Source organism: Astatotilapia calliptera, chromosome 18, assembly GCF_900246225.1.
Source record: "Astatotilapia calliptera chromosome 18, fAstCal1.2, whole genome shotgun sequence".
Lineage (NCBI taxonomy): Eukaryota > Metazoa > Chordata > Actinopteri > Cichliformes > Cichlidae > Astatotilapia > Astatotilapia calliptera.
This window is the reverse complement of record NC_039319.1, coordinates 8,307,149-8,327,096: the sequence shown is the minus strand read 5'-3', so window position 1 is coordinate 8,327,096 and position 19,948 is coordinate 8,307,149. Positions and strand designations below refer to the sequence as shown.

Genomic DNA, 19,948 nt, shown 5'->3' with positions numbered 1-19,948 from the left:
TACACAGCCTATTGTACTGCTAACCGTGCTCTGCTCTGAAATAATCTAAGACGGGACGTGCAGGACAAAGAAACTTATCATAGAGTGGTGGAAAAATAAGACCCTTAATACAGACGTTTCACACATTTTCACACTTCTCAAGGCCTTAAATTTAGATTTCTTTTAAGGCTCTTGCAATTTTAAAAATCCGTGGACGCTCTCGCTTGCTCTGTATTTCTTATTATCCCTCTGTCTCCTTTGACTCTGCTTCTCTCCCTCGCCATATGTGTCTCTTTCCCGCTCTACCTCTATCTAATCTTGCTTTCTGAAGCCAGGGAAGCCAAAAAAAAAAAAGAAGGGCCGATTCTATTCTATTCAAATCCAAAGCCGGGAGAGCAAACTCAAATCCAGCTGAATCGCATTTAAAGCCGGGTTCCACTCTAAATGGAACTTTGTCGACTGACTGTTGGTTTGGGCACAGGGGCTACTGTGATTGACACTCTGTCTACAGCACAGCTGAGGTGACATGTTGCAATGATGACTTCAAGTTTTTATTTTCCATGTTTGTAAAGTATTTCTATGAATATAACCAGAATGCCAGTTATTGCTAGTAATGCACAGATTAAACTTTTGAGTTACGAGCTTTTCTTCTGGAGTACACCACCATCTTGCTGAAACATGTCAACAACTAGTAGATAGATTGCCATGCAACTTTGTTCACATCTTAATCTTCTCTAGAGGGTGAATCCTAATGACCAGCACTCTCCATCATATTCAAATTGAAGGTTATCAGTTAAATATTGGATCAATTGTGATGAAATTTGGTACAGACATTCACGTTCCATTCACGATTCTTCTTTCCGCTGGTCCCACAGCAGATCATCTCCCTCCATCTCAGCATCATCTTCTTTTACACTAACCCTCTGCATGTCCTCCTTGACAACATCCATGAACCTTCTCTACATTGGTCCTCTTTTCCACCTGGCATCTTTAACATCCACTGTCCTTCCTCTGCAAATCTGCACATTCACCAAACGCACGATCTGATATCACCGTGTTGGTGTTGTTCCCAGCTCATCATACTAAATGTTGTTCCAGGATCAACATTGCAAGTGACCAATCAGAATGTTGTGACGACATACTTTTGCGACTTCGGGAAAAACCGCTGTAAAACAAAAAACTGTACTTAAGCTGCGCGAAACCGCCTCTGTCCGCCGATCAACAGACCCTGACCCAAACCCTAACCCTAATCCTTTAATAAACGGTAAGCGGAACTGATATTGTCCTTGCAACATTGGAATTTCATAAATGCACGAATGGCTTGGTGCGCAAAAGAATAACGTCACAACAATGTGATTGGTCACTTGCAATGTTGAACCTGGAACAACATTTTCATGATGATCTGGGGGACAACACCAACACGACGATATCAGATCATCCTCCACCAACTCCATCTCAACTCTGACTCTCTTATTTTTTCTTCACCCAAACACTGAATTTCAAGTTGACTTTTTCATGCCCCATCATCTATAAATAAATTTAGTCTGTCCACTTCTTTGGGTTATGACAAAAAAAAAGCCTTACCTGAACTTTTTGTTGTACATATTAGGATGCCAACAAGGAACAATTTCATTACTGTTAAGATTTTTATTTGATGCATTTTCTCCAGAGCTAAAGAATTAAAAAAAAACAAACAAAAAAAAACAGGAGATGAGAATTTTCCCTCCAAAAATCATGCTTAATTCAGCTTAGACTTGCTATTTAGCATCCACTGTGTGGTAGGCTCACTGCATCATCAGCACTTCCACTGACCTCAGGTAGCCACAGATAGCTGATGGCAGCAACACTGCAGCAGGTGGCTGATGTGTGAAAGTGCCAAGCAGCATGCCATTCAGTATAAAGCGATCATTGTTACCCTATTGTGTGTAAGAAGAGGTCAAAGAGGTCAAAACAGAAACCCAGTACTGAAAAATGTTAAATGCGTCTTCTCTGGCCGTGATGAAGGCTTGGCTTTCACATTAAGCCCACAGGCAACACAATTTATTAAAAGGCAGCTTACAGATTCAGCTTACACAGGCAAGGTATCAATCTGATAGTTGGCCATAAAGCATTCCTAAACTTAAACTGGAAATGTGTATAAGAACATTAGCTTACCTCACTATTTTACAAGTATTGGCCCTTGTTATAAACTGACATCATCAGCATGTCTTTGTAGGCATGTTGTGAGGATAATTTTAGCACTTTGCTAACCTTAATACTATCCACAGTAAGCACAGCCTCAAAGAACTGCAGACTCTTTCATGTTTTAACATGAAATTCAGTTGTCTGTGCTTGCCATAGGCTTAAAAGGTAAAAGCTCAGTGATAACGAATCATTGTTAATGAAATTCTCCTTCAAATTAAGTGAGTGATGTAGGATGTTAAGGTCAGGAAAAAAACTTTATCACAGATAGAAGTCAATTTCTGTCTGTGACAGTTTCAAATATCAGCAGCACAGAAGGGCCAATGAAAGACAATTAGATTTCCTGTTGTATCGGAGCTAAAGGGCCTTGTATACGGCAGGTGGAAGATTTCAAACACCATGGCTAATCAACTCCTGGATATAAATTATTGTCATTCCAGTGAGCAACAAAGTACATTTCCCAAAACATTGTCATCCTCTGTTGGTCTTTACAACTTAAATCTTGCATAAAATCTGCTGCATTGGTATATGTCTCTGCAGACAAATCTATGCACTAACACTGTCATGGTTAGGGATTCCCCCTCGGGCCACTGGCGCTCGAAAATGTATGCAGTCATAGCGGCACAGTGGGAGAAATCATCCGACAAATGGCAGGTGTTGTATCACTTTTATATTTCTTGTTTTTAATGGATTTACTTTCCTAACAGAGCAGATATCTGTGACTTCACTTGAAACTGTTATATAAATAGTTATTTTATCAGACTGTCTATCATGTCTGGCACTCTGAATTATTCATACTTATCTTAGTAGTATTAAAGTAGAGCTTTAAAGGTCCCGTTTCAGTGCTTTTTTTTAAAACAGAGAGAATAATATGCATGATGATTTGTGTTGAAGCAGTGCATGTGTTTTTAGTCCTCCCAACAGTGAGGTGCTTTTCAAATTACATGAGCCACTGTGGCTTTGTTAGTATTGGTGTATGACTATTTGTATGTCTCAGCATGTGTTTCCCTATACCAGGGGTCAGCAACCTTCAACACCCAAAGAGCCACTTGGACCCGGTTTCCACGCAAAAGAAAACACTGGGAGCCGCAAATACTTTTTGACATCTAAAATGAAGATAACACTGTATATATTGGGTTTTTTTTTTTACCTTTATGCTTTGTGTGAACAGCTAAAGTAAGTAAGTAAAGTTTATTTATTAAGCGCTTTTAACAGAGAGGCAGTCACAAAGCACTGTACACAAAGATTAAAATACACAATACAATCAATAGACATTATACACAATGTAAAAGATCAAATGTAAATAATGTAAAGAATCTACAATACGTAGATCAACAAAAGGCTTGTTTGAACAGAAAAGTTTTTAACTGCTTTTTAAAAAAATCCACAGAGCAACTACGGTGTGTTGCTTATGAAATCCATGAAGTGCTACAGAGAAAATTCCATTTTATTTATGTAATTAACACATTTTGAACTCTTAAAGAAATATAACAAAAGGAAAGACACCCAGCTGAACTAAAATGATCCAATAGCAAACAAAAACTGTTGTGAGCCGCCACCCTTATATCGCCTTTGGGCTTTTGGAGCCTTGACCTGACTTTTAAAAAAATAATTGGAAAAAAAGCACTATGCTGCTAAAAAAAAAAAAATTTGCTAAATTCTGCCTAAATATGTATTTTACCTGGTTAATGTGTGTGGCGGGGCGTGGTCTGCAGTGCCGCTGCAGGGGAATCGGGCGCACCCGCGGCACCCGCAAACACGCCTTTCCGCCTTAAAGTCTGTGCTCTCTCTGCTGTTGTGTTGGTATGTGTCGGGCTGTGAGCTGAAAAGCTACAGCCGGCTGTATGCGTATAGCAACCGTGTGTGAAAAGTGGTCAATAAAGAGATGTTGAAAAGCGTCCGGTCTGCCGTGGTATGTTTACAATGGAACTTCTGCTCCTAAACCTCTGCGCACAGCGTCTGCAAACCGGGGCTGTACGAAGTTCCTTTCATCTTTACGCAGGACTGTAAGCTGTCATCTGTGAGGCGTGAGTGGTGTTTGTTTTTAACATAGTTCACGGTGGAGAACAGCTGCTGACATAATGTGGATCCGAAGATCCATAATTGGCCTACCTGGGGTTGAAAGTCTCGATAAATGCACGGCATTTCGGCATGTGCTTATTTTGAGCGATGAAAAATAATAAAATATAATTTTATTTTTATATTTCAAAATCACAATAATCTTCCAATTTAGAAATACAAGTTAAAAAAAGAACTAAACACAAATAAAATAGACTTCAGCTAATTACTTCTAATTTATTTTCCCAAACCACCCGGAGCCGCACTATAAGGACAAAGAAGCCGCATGCGGCTCCAGAGCTGCAGGTTGCCGACCCCTGCCCTATACAATAAGAAACTAATAACAAAAATTAATGGGATATTTGTGAATAGCTAATATAGTTTTGTTTTGTTGGCATTTGTATGTGTAACAGAATAAAGTCCCAGAGTAAAGTGCTCCTGTAAATGTTTGAGAGTGGCTCACAAAATGTGCTCCTTTATCAGGTGTTTTTTTTTCCCCTTCAAATTGAAGATGTCAGATTTGATTCAGGTGGAGCTTTCATTTTTCATTTCAAACAGTGCAATATCAGTTGATTGGAGGGAGTTAAGAGATTCAACTCTGACAGTAAATTTGATAGCAGTACTTGAAAGACAATTAATCAAGACACCAAGATCGCCGGATCCTTCATTCGGTTCTCAATTCACTGTGCTAGCATGTGCCCCCTGAAACAACTCCTATTTGCATGTATATGCATGCAGTGCGGGATATCTATTGTTTAGAGGATATGTGCCAGTCAATTTACGGCATACTAGCTGAGGCTAATCTGAAACTGCCAGTGAAAATGATTGAATTTTTGTAATTACTTCACATCTTAACATGTCCGCAATTTAGCCGATACTCTAAACCAGAACCAAACGCAATGCCTGAGCAGATGCTGCAGGAGTTATGTGATTTTTACCAAGGCCATATTTCCAGGCCACATTATTACAGTGGGGCTTCAGTATGTGACATTTCACTTAGTGTTTTCTTAGTCAGGGCTGAGATCTGAAATGTGTTTTCTCACTCAGAGCAAAGTGTGAAAGTTTAGTTTGACACAAGCCCTAAAAATAAAAAATGAGGACGTTTGATTTGACTTGATGTGACACTTGAAAGCAAAAACATAATCAAGTTTTTAGTTTTGACCTGGTAAAATGCAAAACAGTAATAGCAAAAGACAGTAAATAATTGTTTAAGGTTAAAAGAAATGATTATTTATTCTGGATTGTGAAAATATCTTTTACTATTTAAAAATTTTTTATTAAAATGCTTCTTTTGGTGAATTCAGCACTCCAAACACGTCATCTCATAGGACAGAAAGCAGCAAATTTTTACTTAAATTGTTACACGATTATCAAAGTTGCAGAATGATTTCCTGTTTATGTACTTTGGACACTGCAATTAGTTAAGCAAAGCCTGGCAGGCTGTGGATTTCCAGTCAATTCTCATGCCAGGGTTTCAAATAATATTATTCAGATGGTAGCACCTGTATGTATCTATGTCTGCACGTACCTTTAACGGGTGGGCCAATCTGAACGAAGCATTGCATGAACGTGTTTTTTAAAAAAGATTGGTTATAAATCCCAATTCTTTTGATTTTCATATAAATGATCTTCATCTCATCATCCTCCTGCAAATGCAATGTTACATTCTAAGTTTGTGTTTCTTTCATGTGTCACGTTCAACATGCGGCACCCATAACGTTCACCAAAATTTGTATCCACAACAGAATTTTGTGTGAATCACCATTTAAATTATTTATAAAATAAATCAATATTTGTATTATGTCACTATTTAAAAATGACAGGTTAATTATTACCAGCCAACATTACAGTACTCTATATAAGTATCAGACCCAAGGTTTACAATTTAGGGGTTTTTGTCTTTTAACTTGAACTCATTTCTATGGAGCTCGACTACATTGATACCTATCCTTTAGCGCTTGAGCACTGACACATTGGTTGTGGTATTACCTGTCACAGAGTGATCAGTCTTCTTTTGCAGAGCAACAAAGTCCACATTTGCATGTTGTAGGGATGGAGGATACAATGATTTATGTCCCATTTGATATCTTACAGATTTTTAGTTTATTTTAATCGTTCACTTGCTGGTTAGGTCTTAGGCACCAAAAACAACTTGCTTAAATTTACCACATTAACCCTAAATATTAAAAACTTAAACTTCATTGCAAAGCAATCCTTTCAGATTCCATATCTGTCAAGTTCATCTCACGACTGCATTAACCTGGTGTGTCACTGCACCAGCAGCGACTATTATGAGAAGTCTAATAAAGGTAGTTGGTTGTTGAAAGTTTAGCCTTCAAACTTTGAAAACTTCTTAAATGAACACGTCCAGCCTGATACAATGCAAACTCACAAAATGGCCTTGAATGTAAAGTATACAGTAAAACTGACAATGGCGATTACACATTACACATAAACTCAATGTGCTTAACATAAATGATAAAAACTGAATGCCCAAGGGGAATAAAAACATAATAACAGGCCTCACAAGCAAATAAAATACTAGCATTAATATTTCTAACCAAGATACTGTATCTTATATTAGATTAAATGGTAAACTTATGTCCAGATAGAAGCATTTTTCTAAGCTACACACACACAAAAAATAATTACGCAAAGGATATTGAAACTTTTGAGATATATTCTTAAAATGCCTTCAATTGCATGAGGGCTTGGAGTGGTTTAACACTATTGAATGGCAGCTGATTCCACAGACTTGCAATACACAGCAGCATGAAGAAAAGCCAACATGTAGCCACCCTTCCTCTGGCAGCTGACCCTATGACGTCCTGAGTAAAATGCACTGGGTGGTTGATGAAACCAGGCCAGCTGTGAATCTTACAGCCCTGAGGGGAAGAGCCAGAAAATGTCACCAAACTCTTCAAACAACAACAAAAAGATGCTCTCGGAGGCACGCTGCTGAGCGCTGTCACAAACTCAAGCATGACACCTCCCATGTACAAGTCTATATACCTCCCCACTAGGGGTGGGTTTTTATAATCGATTCATCGATTAAAATCGATTCTGGCTTGGATAACGTAAAATCGATTCATTAAAATCCTGAATCGATTTTTTAATATAAATTTATTTTGTCCGAAATGCCAGAATCTCAGGTGACATCTCACAAAATTTCAAGAACCACCAAACAGTAAATGAGAGCAGGTACAGGGATTCTGCACATAGACTTAAACACACAGCGCGACCCGCGGATCAGAATCAGTTAGATGTCGCCTTTCTCACAGTCGGGGCTGAAAGCCGACAGCTCGCTGATCCGGGTCCGCGCTTTGTGTTCACGCCCTTTATGCGCTGATTCTAAAGCTGTTAGTTTGATCTCTCTCCAAACAATATTGACCGAACCAGCAGCTAAAGAAGATCCAAACGCTTCACATAAACATCGTCATGAATTCCACTCTTTTACTGTTTTGCTTCCATTGCGATGCGCAGCTCTCTCTCTCTCCCTCCCCCCCACCCTCTCTCTCTCGAACAGTTTCGCTTTCTTCATTATTCGCTTGCTTGTTACGCACAAGTCTACTGTTGTTTACAGCGCTGTCGGCCGCTGTTTTTTTCCCTTTTACATTCTTCCGAAAAGAAAACCTCATTTCTGCTGTTCAATACTGAACAAATTTAAACTTTTTAATATTATTCAAAATGCAAAATGCTTAGCCGTGTGTCTAATAAAACCGCTGTAACGTCAGAGGTAATGTTCATTAATTAATGGTTTTCTTTCGTTTTTGATGTACTGCAGAATATTTTTATAAAATCCCAGGCCAGGAAAATCACCTTCATGTTTTTCTGTGTTTTATCTTCAGCTACTTTGACACAAAGGCATCTGCTGTGATGCTCACACCTTGGATAAAGTCTTGCGAGTGTCAGCTTCCTTTTTATAGATACAAAAATATGTAAATGTTCTGATCTGAATTATACTTCTGACTGTCAAAATTTCCCAGATTTAAATCGAATCGAATCGAATTAAATCAAATCGTGGATCGAATCGATTTGGGACCTTGTGAATCGGAATTGAATCGATTCTAGAAATCAGTGACGATACCCAGCCCTACTCCCCACCCTCCTGCCTGTGAAGATATCAACCTGAAAATAGCTCAGTGAAGCTGAACACCGAGCCGCCATAAATAAATCACAATAATATTTAAATATTCATTGTAGAATAAGAGAATAAGGGGGGGAAAAGCAGAGGATAAACTCCTTCTTCTTTGGTTCACACATCAAAACAGTTTGCCTTGAGGAAGTTTGACTGCATTATCAAATTCTCCCTTCAAGGTACTCATCAAACATACAGTAGCTTGTGTAAGAGGCTGATAGTCGTCACGCCTCGGGCTGCCCGTGTGAATGAACAGCAGATAAGGGCGTGTAGCTCATTAGCTCAATTATATTATTCACTTCTGCCGTCTGTCGATGCACTACAAAAATAGGATTGAATGTGCCGGTAGATATGAAGACATCTTCATTGACACACAGGCCAAGGTAGAGTGATCATACTGTAAATATAAAGAGATGGGGGTTTCCATTCAGAAAATACATCAGCGTGGGGTTGTAGAGCCTCGCAGCAGGAGCTTGGTCAATAAATCTGTTCTTTAAAAAAAAAAAGCCTATCCTTTTGTCACACAGAAGCAGGAAAAAATCTGAAACAATCAAAATAGCACTCGACATGCTGCGGCATTCTCAGCGTGGAAAACGGGAGGTCTGGCATGCACTCCTCAATCCTGCCCCGCTGTTTGCTTTTGATAGCAAAAGTCATAATGACATTCAAGTACTCACCAGGCTGAGAAATGAAGCTCTGACAGAAGGAGAGAGAGATAGAGACAGAAGGAAGAGGAGAGCACGGAAGTGTGTGTTACTCACATAACACTCAGATGAGTGTGTGAGTGCATGTGTGACCCACTGTACGTGTTAGGGTGAATGTGCTCAGGGTCGGGTGAGACATAAGTTGGTTTTGTGCCAAGTGGTGCAACTCGCTGCGGTGGAGACAGCAATGTTCCGCTGAAACCTAAGTCTGTTAATAAAGTGCGTGATTAATTTGCTCTGTGTCATTTTCCCAGTGTCCTCCTACAACACTACTTCAGAGATGACTTGAAGAGCCATTTAATTACTCAGCACTTTGCTCACTCGGAATTGAAGAATTGCCGGTTGGACAACACCTTATGGGGAAAAAACATATGCATAAGCAATTTGGGAACTGTTACATATCAAACGCCTACACTGTGTGTATACAAGAGGAACACAGTGCGGGGAGTATATATATGTATGCTGTATGCGCGCTCCCCGGCTAAACACAATTTTTCATCTGGCAGTCAACAGCCTGGCTCACAGGGGTATTTTTGTTTAAGTAAAGAACAGAGTGCCTTCAAAGCTCCATTTGAATATATGTTTGTGTGTGTCTTATTCATGTCTTTATGCATAAATGTACACGTGCATTTTCCTGGAAGTGTTTTTGTGTGGTCACAAGCATCTGCTTGTGGGTTTGCATTGCTGCCTCTAAGACCCTGTTTATAATTGGTTTGAGCTGGTGTCTTGGGCCATCACATTACAAGTAAATATCACCATATGCGCTTGTCTTTATCATGTTTCTTTAAAGTGTTGAGCTGACGACTAGTGTTCAGATTTCATTAATGTTTATGTAACCCGTTTTAGGTCAAGAGTTCGTTTACACAGATATCTTGTCACTCGCACAATCAGATATCATCCGATATTATCCCACATCAGGGAAGGACATGCACATGAGAGAGGGCTTTCTGGCAGAAAGCCAATCAGAAACAGTTTTAATACAGTGTTAATACTGCAAAAGGCTCTGTTTTAACAGAAACTACTATCTTTTCCTCAACTTAGCCATGTAGGTACTTTATCAAAAGAAGAAAAATGCATAAAAAATGAAAATATAATGTAAGTCTAATATAATTTGGGTTTCTCGAGGGTAAAATCCTGTGTTTGACCCTCATCTTCAAATTGACTTTATTGTGCTACACGTCTTCCACTACAGGACGCGTTGTGATTTAATATTTGTTCCTGAGTTATATACATAATTTGTCAGTTGTAATGATGGTCATTGAGCATCATTAACATGATTATGTAGGAGCAACACTAGCACGCTACAGCACTGTTAGGAATACATGAAGGTTGCATTTGTGTTTGCATAACAAAAACACCAAAAGCTAAGCTAAAGTGGTTTAAGAGATTAGAGCGATGTGTCTTGGTCATCTAAGAATCTCACTGAAACTGTCCACAACCTAATTTCTAAAACTAAAAACAATGACTTGCAAATCATTTTCAATACAATCTCAACTTTTTTTCTCCAGAAACTCAGTTGTTTATTCATGTCTATGTGTGTGAATGGCAACGTACAGTCAAGAACTTCATGTTCACTGAGCAAGGAGCATGTTTAAGTCTGCGTGAGAGGAAAGCTGGCTGAAAGACAGATAGATAGACTGCGTGTTTGTGTGTGCGTGCGTGCGTGCGTGCGTGCTAGCATACTGGGGTTTCTTAACAGTCTGCCTAGCAGAGGGTGAGAAAGCGAAGTGAAGGAGAGTGAATCAAAATGAAGTGTGTGTATCTTAGAGAACTGGCAAAGGTGAGTGTGTGTGTGTGTGTGTGTGTGTGTGTGTGTGTGTGTGTGTGTGTGTGTGTGTGTGTGTGTGTGTGTGTGTGTGTGTCAGTGTGTGTAGCCGATTCCCATGCAGGGATAAGCAGCTTAGAGAAGAAGCATATTCTTTTCTAAGTAAATCTCATTAATTTTAATTAGCTGTATATTTAGCCTGTACACCTGGATTGGGTGTAATTCCGTTTGTATATATAGCGACAGGTGAAATGAGTCAGGTTGCAATTATATTGCTGAGCAGTCTCGCATTAGCATAATGTCCTGTTTTTTGATTGTGTCGCATGGCTAAGAAGGATATCAGAGGCAAATATGCATTCCCTTCATTTTCCTATTGCATGCTCTGTGTAGCGCGCCAGGGCTCGTCCTTTTAAGCGTTCACCTTTTTTTCTCTTGTGAGTTCTTTCTCCCTCCCTCGCTCCCTACACTGTTTCTTTTCATTTTCTCTCCGGTCTGTTCACCCCATCATTAGAGTGCGCTCACTTTTTTTTCCTCCTCCCTCCCAACCCCTCCTCCTCCATTTCCCTGCCGTCATGCACCCTTACTGTATGGTTTTCTCTTGTTCACGTGAATGCCTCTGTCTTTCTCCCTCTGTCTCCCTCGCCCTCCCTCCTTTCCTGGGTAATCAGCTTATCCTATGTGTGTCCAAGCTTCTATGTCTGCGTTCCTCCTCTCTTTGTTTCGGATTCATTCAGCAGGGAGATTAGAGATGCCTATTTGGTGCTTTTGTCTTCAACCGGCACAGTAATGCTGAGTTACACGGTGTGGCGATGGCCCCATCGTCAAAAGTCGCATCTACTCATCACGAGTTCATCGTACCTTGATCGGTGCAAAGGGTCAGGTCCAGATTAAAAGCCGAGCCTGGACCTCTCGACTGGTCACCGTGAGTTTAAAGTCTGCACTTGCATTACAATGACTCACTGATCATAAGACCTTATCTACCGCTTAAAACGAGGCATTATATTCCTTTCGTGAGTTCCTAATAGAAAACATAGATGTGGCACTTTTTAAAAGCTCAAGGATGACAGAATAAAGCAAACAAGATTTTTTCATGCTCATCAGCAGACTGCTGCTTTTTTTTTTCCTTTAAAGTGATGACTTCAGTTCCTCCACTTAAGACAAGAATAGACGGGAGCAGCAAATCTCATAAAAGTGTAATGATACTAATTTAGGTCATATCGCTGTGTACAATGAAAATGTTCCAACAATGAAAATATTCACTGTATCAGGCGGGTACCTGTCTAGGTTGTGACATTGAAGGAGAAGAACAATAACAATAAACCAAAAACACTTTAAAAGAACTTGAAATGAGGTGCATGAACACAGAGGAAACTAAACAAAAAGACAATTTACTTCCTCTTTCTTTTAAAACATTTAGCACTCTTGCATAATTTACACCTTGTATTAAAATTCAATTTCTTTGGATCTCTGTAACTCAGAAAAAAACATGGCTTTACAGAGAGTAAATACATGGCACGATCTTAACGCTATCAGGTCCTCCACACCACCCACAGAGATGATCAAACCTCAGCCAGGAGTAAATAAAGTGTATATTCGCATCCTGCAACCACTGCAGAAAAGTCTAAACTTCTCCAGAGTTTGCCGTTCCTTCAGCCTCTCCAAAGACACCTACAGTGGTACAATACAGCACCACACTCAGATCCCATCAGTTTCTCACTCCTATCCCCTTTTTCCCCTAGCCTTTACAGTAGTTGCAAACTGCAGTAAAAATCCCTCGTCATCATTTTTGTTGCCTTCCAGGAAAGACTCGTAAAAGACGACCTTTTCCACTTCAATGAAAAGTAAATCCAGGCTCTATAGTATCATGTCTAATGATCCTATGCCCGTCATGGCTGTTCTTGTTGACAAAGCAACCTCCCCAAATGACACCCCCGCTTTGCATTGGCTGCATTAAAATATTTGATCCGATTACAATGCAGCCATAAATGATGAAAACACATACACTAAATGCCAGGTAGTGCATTAATTCAAAGGGCATTTAAATAATACAGAATGAATTTCAATAGCAGATCTGCAGTATATATAGAAGCTATGAGCATTCAAGCAGGGTGGTACAATATGATTGGGAGGCATAAGGAGTGCAGCAGTGCAGTGGAACCATAAATGAATTCCACTGAGCAGTGGCTGTGTTACAATGCAAAAACTTTAATAATGATACTGTCCAATAGTTTCAATGCAGAAAACATATCTCTGTAAACAATAAACTTGCAACTAAAACAATAAATAAATATGCTGTGTATAGGAGGCAATATTCAACTCTGCTCCGGCACAATAATATACCACTAAAAAGTAATTGTATCCGATTTTAGGATCCAACTGGCACTCAGTTGAACTGATAATCAGCCAGTCGATGGTAAAGCTATTAAAAAAAAACTTTGCCGCATGTGCTGATGAAGGACACAGATTCAAAGACCTTGTCACTCTGTCTGCTGATTCACTTTAATAGCGCTAAAGAAAAAGTGTCAGACATCAGATTTATTCTCCTTATTCTCGTGAGACTTTATACTACATTAAGTACTAATCTGGAGAACTGCTTCACAGTCCTTTTCCTAAACTGGTTCTATATTTGACAGTTATATTAGAGGCTCAATAAGACTCACCATCCAGTCAATGGACAGTGATATCCTCAGCAGAACTAGGTAGAGTTCCCTACACAACACACAGGTGAATTGAAATGGCTTTATGGTTGTGGTATCAGTGATAAGATCCCCCCACAGACACACTCTCTACCACAAGCTGAAGTAATGGCATCATCAAAAAGAGGCAATATATAAGAGCAACCTCCGCTCTTTCATTGGTGGAGCTCCTGCGCTCAGGGGGAACCCTCAGCACTCAGAGTCAATCAATACAAATGCTTCGCTTTACAGCCATGCACTCGAATCTTCCAGCACCCGGTCATAGTTGGAGTTTACACACAGCACAGTGATGTGCTTCAACAAACAGATACACCTTTCCAGGAAGCCCTTGGTCTGACCACCCATGCGCTAATGACACCATTGGTGATTTCCACCCCTGCAGCAATCAATTAAAATGCCCGCCAGAGAATTCCAGCAGATAACATGAGAAAAGCAGGCAGGTAGGAATGGGGGAATGAGCGCGAGGGCCTTGATCAAAGGAAAAGCCAGATGAGTGCTGAACACAATACGGGCTCTTGTTGGTGGAAACATGGTAAATTAATTTATTTCAAGGCTGACGCTGTTGTTGTTGTTGTTAGGTTTGTTTAATCTGTAGTGTGTTTGTGAGGTGATGGTTTTGAAGCTGGCTGCTCTGTAAATGCGGGACCCCTATTTTTCACAACCCTGAGTTGCTGCAAGGTGATGTGTCTTCTGCGAAGCACCAGAGAGGGCGACGAATGCGTTGCCGCTCATCAAAATCTCAAGAGCACTTCTTTCTTTTGGTTTCTTAATGGCATTTGCTGTTATTATGATGGCAGCATGCAAGACTGATCTGTTCTGATGTAATCTCACTTTGCCTGAGAGAGCCTGGGTGGATGAGATCTGCTTCAGATTGATGAGGTCTAATAGAGTCTTGTTTGGGTGCAGTTGATACTTCTAACATCCGAAGATACTGGCGCGCCACTGCATTTTAATTCTGCTTAATTTAGCTACAAATGACTTATCAACACTTTTGCCTTGTTGAACTGTGACCTTCTCTTCCTGCCGCTTACGCATGTGTAATGTTTCAGCATGTCGAGAGATGTATGAGCATAACATGAAGAAACAGCAATGTGTACAATGTGTGATGCAAATCATTCCCGGGGGCTCTAGTGCTCATGGTTAGAGCTTTGTTGGAAGTTTAATCAATCAGCCACAGCACACTAATTAATCGGCATGATGAACAGGAGAAATAATTGGTTTTCTGCCAGATGTGAATCTGTTTCAAACTAATGCCAGCCAATCAGAATCCAATTTATAATCAGAAAACTGATCTGGACAAGAAAACACTTAAAGGATCAGAGAAGAATAAACACACAAGACAATAGAAGTAATATGGCTTTAGATTTAAAATTCCGATAGCAGACAGTCTCCTGGAGCTTTACTACATGTTTTAGCATGTGTATTTTAGATGCTTAATTGGATCCATGTAGTGTCACAATCTCCTTCAGTTTCACAGATTCAAATCTAGGATATGTGCTAGATTATGTCATTGTCGTTTTTCTCTTAGTTAACAATATGTTTGTCTTTTAACTGGCATGATTAGTATAAGAATAATTAATTGGGCTCCTCCCCAGATGTTTCTGAATGAATCTGCAGAAAACTAATGAGGGCTGTCTGGTTTTTCTATTGAAGCGGCAGATGTCATTAGCTACAGCCCACATTGACAATACTGATCAGCCCACACTCCAATCAGACCAGGTAACCAGTGGCTGAAAGTAATAGAAGAGCACTGGAGGAAATAAATAGCCAGCACTGAGATTGGAAACCACTGGTTTAGCCCCATGCCAGTGGAGCCAAATGGAAAAATAGCTTAGGCCTCTTATTAATGTCACAGTGGCTAGGCGGTAATTCCCCCAGGCTCTGTGTACCTCGGCTTGTTAATGAGTCACTGCTTATCAGTCAGCCTTGTTAACAGGCAGAGGCCTCCCATCCAAACCGCCTACTGCTATTGTGTGCTAGCCGTACTGTGTATTAGCCAAATGTTCCCCCATCTTGGCACACAGGAAGTCAACACCAAACAACAGCAACACACACAGGAAGTGGGCTTTTAGCCAATGAGAAAGAGCTGCTCCTGGGGGAAAGGAACCCATTCTGTAGCAGTATAAAGTGAACCACTGGCAGAGACACACACACGCAGAGCCCTCCCGCCTATAAATCTTACCACACTAACAACTGGTCCACACTGCTCCCGTCCTTTAATCCTTATCCATTACTAGCCTCAGCTGGAAGCATCGGGATTCATTCAGTGTTTCTGACTAGCAGAACTCGCTGAAGTAAATAAACTATTAGGCATGTTTCCTGCCATGAATGCAAACACTCTACTGGAGTCTGAGATCAGACTGCCATCAGGCTGCCATAGCGTTGAGGGCCAGGTGGTTGATTGGAGGTCGCAGCACACTGTTCTACGTGCTGTCAACTGAGTGCTTCAGCAGACGGACCCTCACACTACACAGCAGTCCTGTGGCAACTGGGTCAGCGGTACAGAACCAGGGCACAGCCGGCCAATTGCATGCCTAATCTGTGCCCTTCTGAGAGGCACTTTCCATCTACAGCGCATGGCTGCACATCCAGCTGTGGAAATGGATATGTCAAATGGCATGCAATTAGTGTCTCCCTGATTCGTTCACATGCTCCAAGGATGCCTGGCCACAGATAAATCCAGAGCAGAGTTAGTGCTGTCCTTTCCATGACTTTGACATACATCAAATGGAAGTCCAGGATTGATCAAGAGTTTAAACTATCATGAACGCTATCATAATACATGATCAACCCCATATGTCCTGGGAAAGTATTTCTTTTTTCTTAATTGTACCTCTCTGACCGATGATAAGAGACAAACAGTCAACATATTTTTAATCCACTGTGGACTCTGAGTATAACAATAATAGACGGTCCTACTCTGATGGCTCATCTGCTTTAACGTTGACTTGCTGAGCTAATCGTTTTCCTCTCTGATACATAACACTGAATTATTTAAGCTAAGTAGACCCTTCTCTTGCAAGGCCACTTAGCATGGAGATCTCCATTATGACGGCATGACCCACCCTACTCCACCTTCTACTAACAGCTCTGCTGCTGTGTCACAACATTCAGACAGATCGGAGCGGATGTGAGTGATGGGCTGGTGCTTTGCGGCTTATGCACTACATTTCCCTCTATAACTGCAACACCATTGCTTACCACATTACTCAAATGTCAAGAACAAAGCAGCAAACACAAGATTTATTCATGAATATATCTATTTTTCTGTATCTTGAATTTTTTGGCATTGTTCCTTGGTGTTGTATGTGTTGAATAAAAGCTGGGTTCCTTGTTTGCCAGTGGGAAAATCTACAACTTTTCATTATTTCTTGCATCAAGGCCACTAAGACAAATTTCAATACTACTGATAAAAAAGTATCCGGTCTTCTTCTGATTAATGCATTTCTATATGGTGCAAAAAATATATTTTCAAACATTTTTGACAAGTGATTCTGACTGATTTCACTGCAGTGATATTATTAATTTGGTTTCTGTGGAATTAATACAAGTACTTGATCATTATTTGATGACACATATTACTGACAAAAAGACATGGATGCCAAAATTGTTAACTCAGCACTCCACGGTTGCTTCCCATCTCTCAGCTGTGCTCTTTGACGTGTTTTCTCATCTCCTAAATGCTGTCAGACGTCCCAGGCTTAATTACTCTCCTTGACTGACATGATAATGTAAAACAGCACTTAGGTGAGACCAAAGCAAGAATTGGTCACGCATGGTCAGGCCTCCCTCCAGGCACACCTTAATCAAATGTGACATGCGTGTGAATGCGAGCCAAAATCATTTTCGGACCCAAATAACGAACCAGCGCCTGGGTTTCAATGACGAACTACACAGTTGGGGTCAGCATCCTGACAGGAGATTGATGTTTCATCATCAGTGCCTCAGTCTGAGGTGATTGTTTGTGCATTTCTCATCTTCAGCAACTCTAAAGGTTTTGACATGCTTCCATTTGCATTTGTATTACAGCGGCCTGATCCCAACTTCTAGACATACCCATATTGTTTCTCACTTTCTACCGCACTGACCAATGTGAGCTCACACCGACAATCCTTCGCTCCCCCAAATTGAATTCATAAATGCACGGAAACTCAAGTATACCTATTTCAACAGAAAATAAAAACAGCTGATGTGGATAAACAAATTCAAAGTACAGTAAATGTAGTCTGTGTGCGTGCATATCTATGGGCGTATACTGTGTATTTCTCCATGCATATGCATGCAGTGTGTATTCACAGGTGCATTCAGATTTGTGAAATAGTGTGGGTGTGCATAAGTGAATACAAGGGGCCTCTGAGAATATATATTGGAAATGCAAATCAGGGAACATCTATTAGGAGCCTTATTACCTGCTATATTGTCTTACAGTTCTTTGTCAAACTCTGTGCAAAAAAATACCAAGTGTAATGAGAAACATGCCGACAGGATTCTACCTATGTCAATCAATTTTCTGTGGATTGAGGGCCAGTGGTGACGCACCATTTTACCACTGGCAAAACTCGTCCTCTAAAGGTTGTATTACCAGCAGTCAGTCACTTGAGTGTTATGTAATTGGAAAGCACATCGGTCTGTATATTCTCGCCACTCACAGCAAGGATGATATCATTACAAAGTGCTTCTCTCATCAAATCCTCTCTTACCATCCGCTTTGAGCCGCACCCAGCTCATCGCAGTTTGAGCTTCAGCCATAAGGACTGTCATATGTCTGTATAAGAGTTTGCACGCTGCTTTGCCCCTACCTGAGAAAGCACAAGACAATCGCTCTTTATCTCCAAGTGTATACTCATGAGAAAGACAGAGAGATGCTAAGCAGGTAAACATCCAAGACTGCTAATGATGAGTGTTTGCCTGTGTTTTTGCATCTTAAGCGACCTTATGCAAGTCATTTAAGATGTCACTGAGAGAGAAAAAGAAGAGGAAGTTACTGGGCAGTGTGCTACTCTGGCAAAGGACCTGCAATGCACTGCTGAGCCCTACACCCACGTGCGAGTCACACACATTCCTAAAAAACAACAGCAGAAATCCCACTGGGGTCTGGGGAGGTGGGAGTGTCCCATGTGCTTATTAACGCTGCTCTGATTCCCTTGTCATAATACAGGAAACAACGAAAAAGCCTCAAGTAAACAGATAAGGGCCACCACAAGAGACAGAGAGAGAGGGTCAGGGAGGTCAGGGGCCCAGGGAGAGACAGTAAGAGGCAGACAGATACAGAGGGAGAGAGATGTGCTTACCAAAGCTAGTATTGCTGTGAACCGCAGCTGTGAAGAGTACTGTCAATAAGCTGACACTCCATAATGCAAAGGGGGCTGATGGGAAGGCCATGTTCGGGCACACAGATCCGCCTGTCTCACTGAATCCTCAGGAGGGCAGAGGAGCTCTGGAGTGTCACCTGCAGGGAAAGCAATGGTGAGATAAAGAAAACAAGCAGGCAAGGCCAACTGGCCACTAATTGCATCCCCTGCCACTGGTTGGCTGCAGCTGAATAAACGCTTGGCCCACCCGTTACTCACGCGTTGCTCCATGGGTATTCATCGATCTGGTTGTGTCATACTATACCGACGACTGATTGAGGGAGGTGGGAGTAAGGAGAGAGTGGGCGGTGATAGAGCCAAACAGAGGAGTAGACGGAGATGGTGGCGATGTTTAAGTGTTAATGAGGGGAGACGAGACGAATGGGGGTGGTGGGGGGGGGGTGTTCATATTACTGTCAATTTATTCCACTTTAACAAGCTGTGCGCATGTGGAAAGAAGGAAAACGAATGTTTCTGGGGCCATTTTCGAGCTCCAACTAACTCACTCTAATTAAAAATAACGCTAAGCAACATTCCCACAATTGGCAGTGAAAGAAAAAAGGAGAAGAGGAAAGACAATGAAAGACACAGCAGCAGCGGAGAGATACACCTGCCGCCCGCTGAGAATACACGGTGCGCTTTGCACTAGACCGGAGACGGACCGTCGTGCTTAATAGCTTCTCTGGCACTCGCTCTCACTCTCTCTCTCTCTCGCACTCCTTCTCTTCCTCTTTCTCTCACGCAGATTCCTTAAAATAGCAGTAGCTTGCGCAGAGGTGAGCCCTCGGTCCATCTGTGGACGGCTCCCTCATTGTCATCGCCGAGAGGGAACCGGGGCTGTAACGTTGGCTGCGGGACGGACGCACGAGCGGGCGGTTAGGGCGGGGACAAGGGGTGGGATGGAGTAATGGAGCGGAGGGGGGACGTGGAGGAGGGGGGGCATGTCATGGGAAAGGGATGTTGGGGACTAGAGACGGGGTGGGGGGTGTCTATGTTTATTGTTGCTCCAGCCCTTTCTGTTGAGTGATGGCGAGAAGCGAAAACAAAACTGGACCAAGTGTATCCATGGGAAATAA

General features: G+C 41.3%; 1 protein-coding gene across 6 annotated transcripts in view; it reads right to left on the bottom strand.

Annotated features, from left to right (window-relative positions):
• The window catches only part of cadm3 (cell adhesion molecule 3), a 119,299-nt gene that overhangs the window by 98,543 nt on the left and 808 nt on the right, over positions 1 to 19,948 (bottom strand). For 5 of the 6 annotated variants that reach the window (XM_026150967.1, XM_026150971.1, XM_026150972.1 and 2 more), the window contains exon 2: positions 18,813 to 18,970. In XM_026150967.1, the coding sequence (XP_026006752.1) occupies positions 18,813 to 18,903 (91 nt within the window). In that variant the 5' untranslated portion in view covers positions 18,904 to 18,970. Of the gene's footprint in view, positions 1 to 18,812; positions 18,971 to 19,091; positions 19,685 to 19,948 lie in introns of those variants that run through there. The other variant, XM_026150968.1, reaches the window with a different exon arrangement.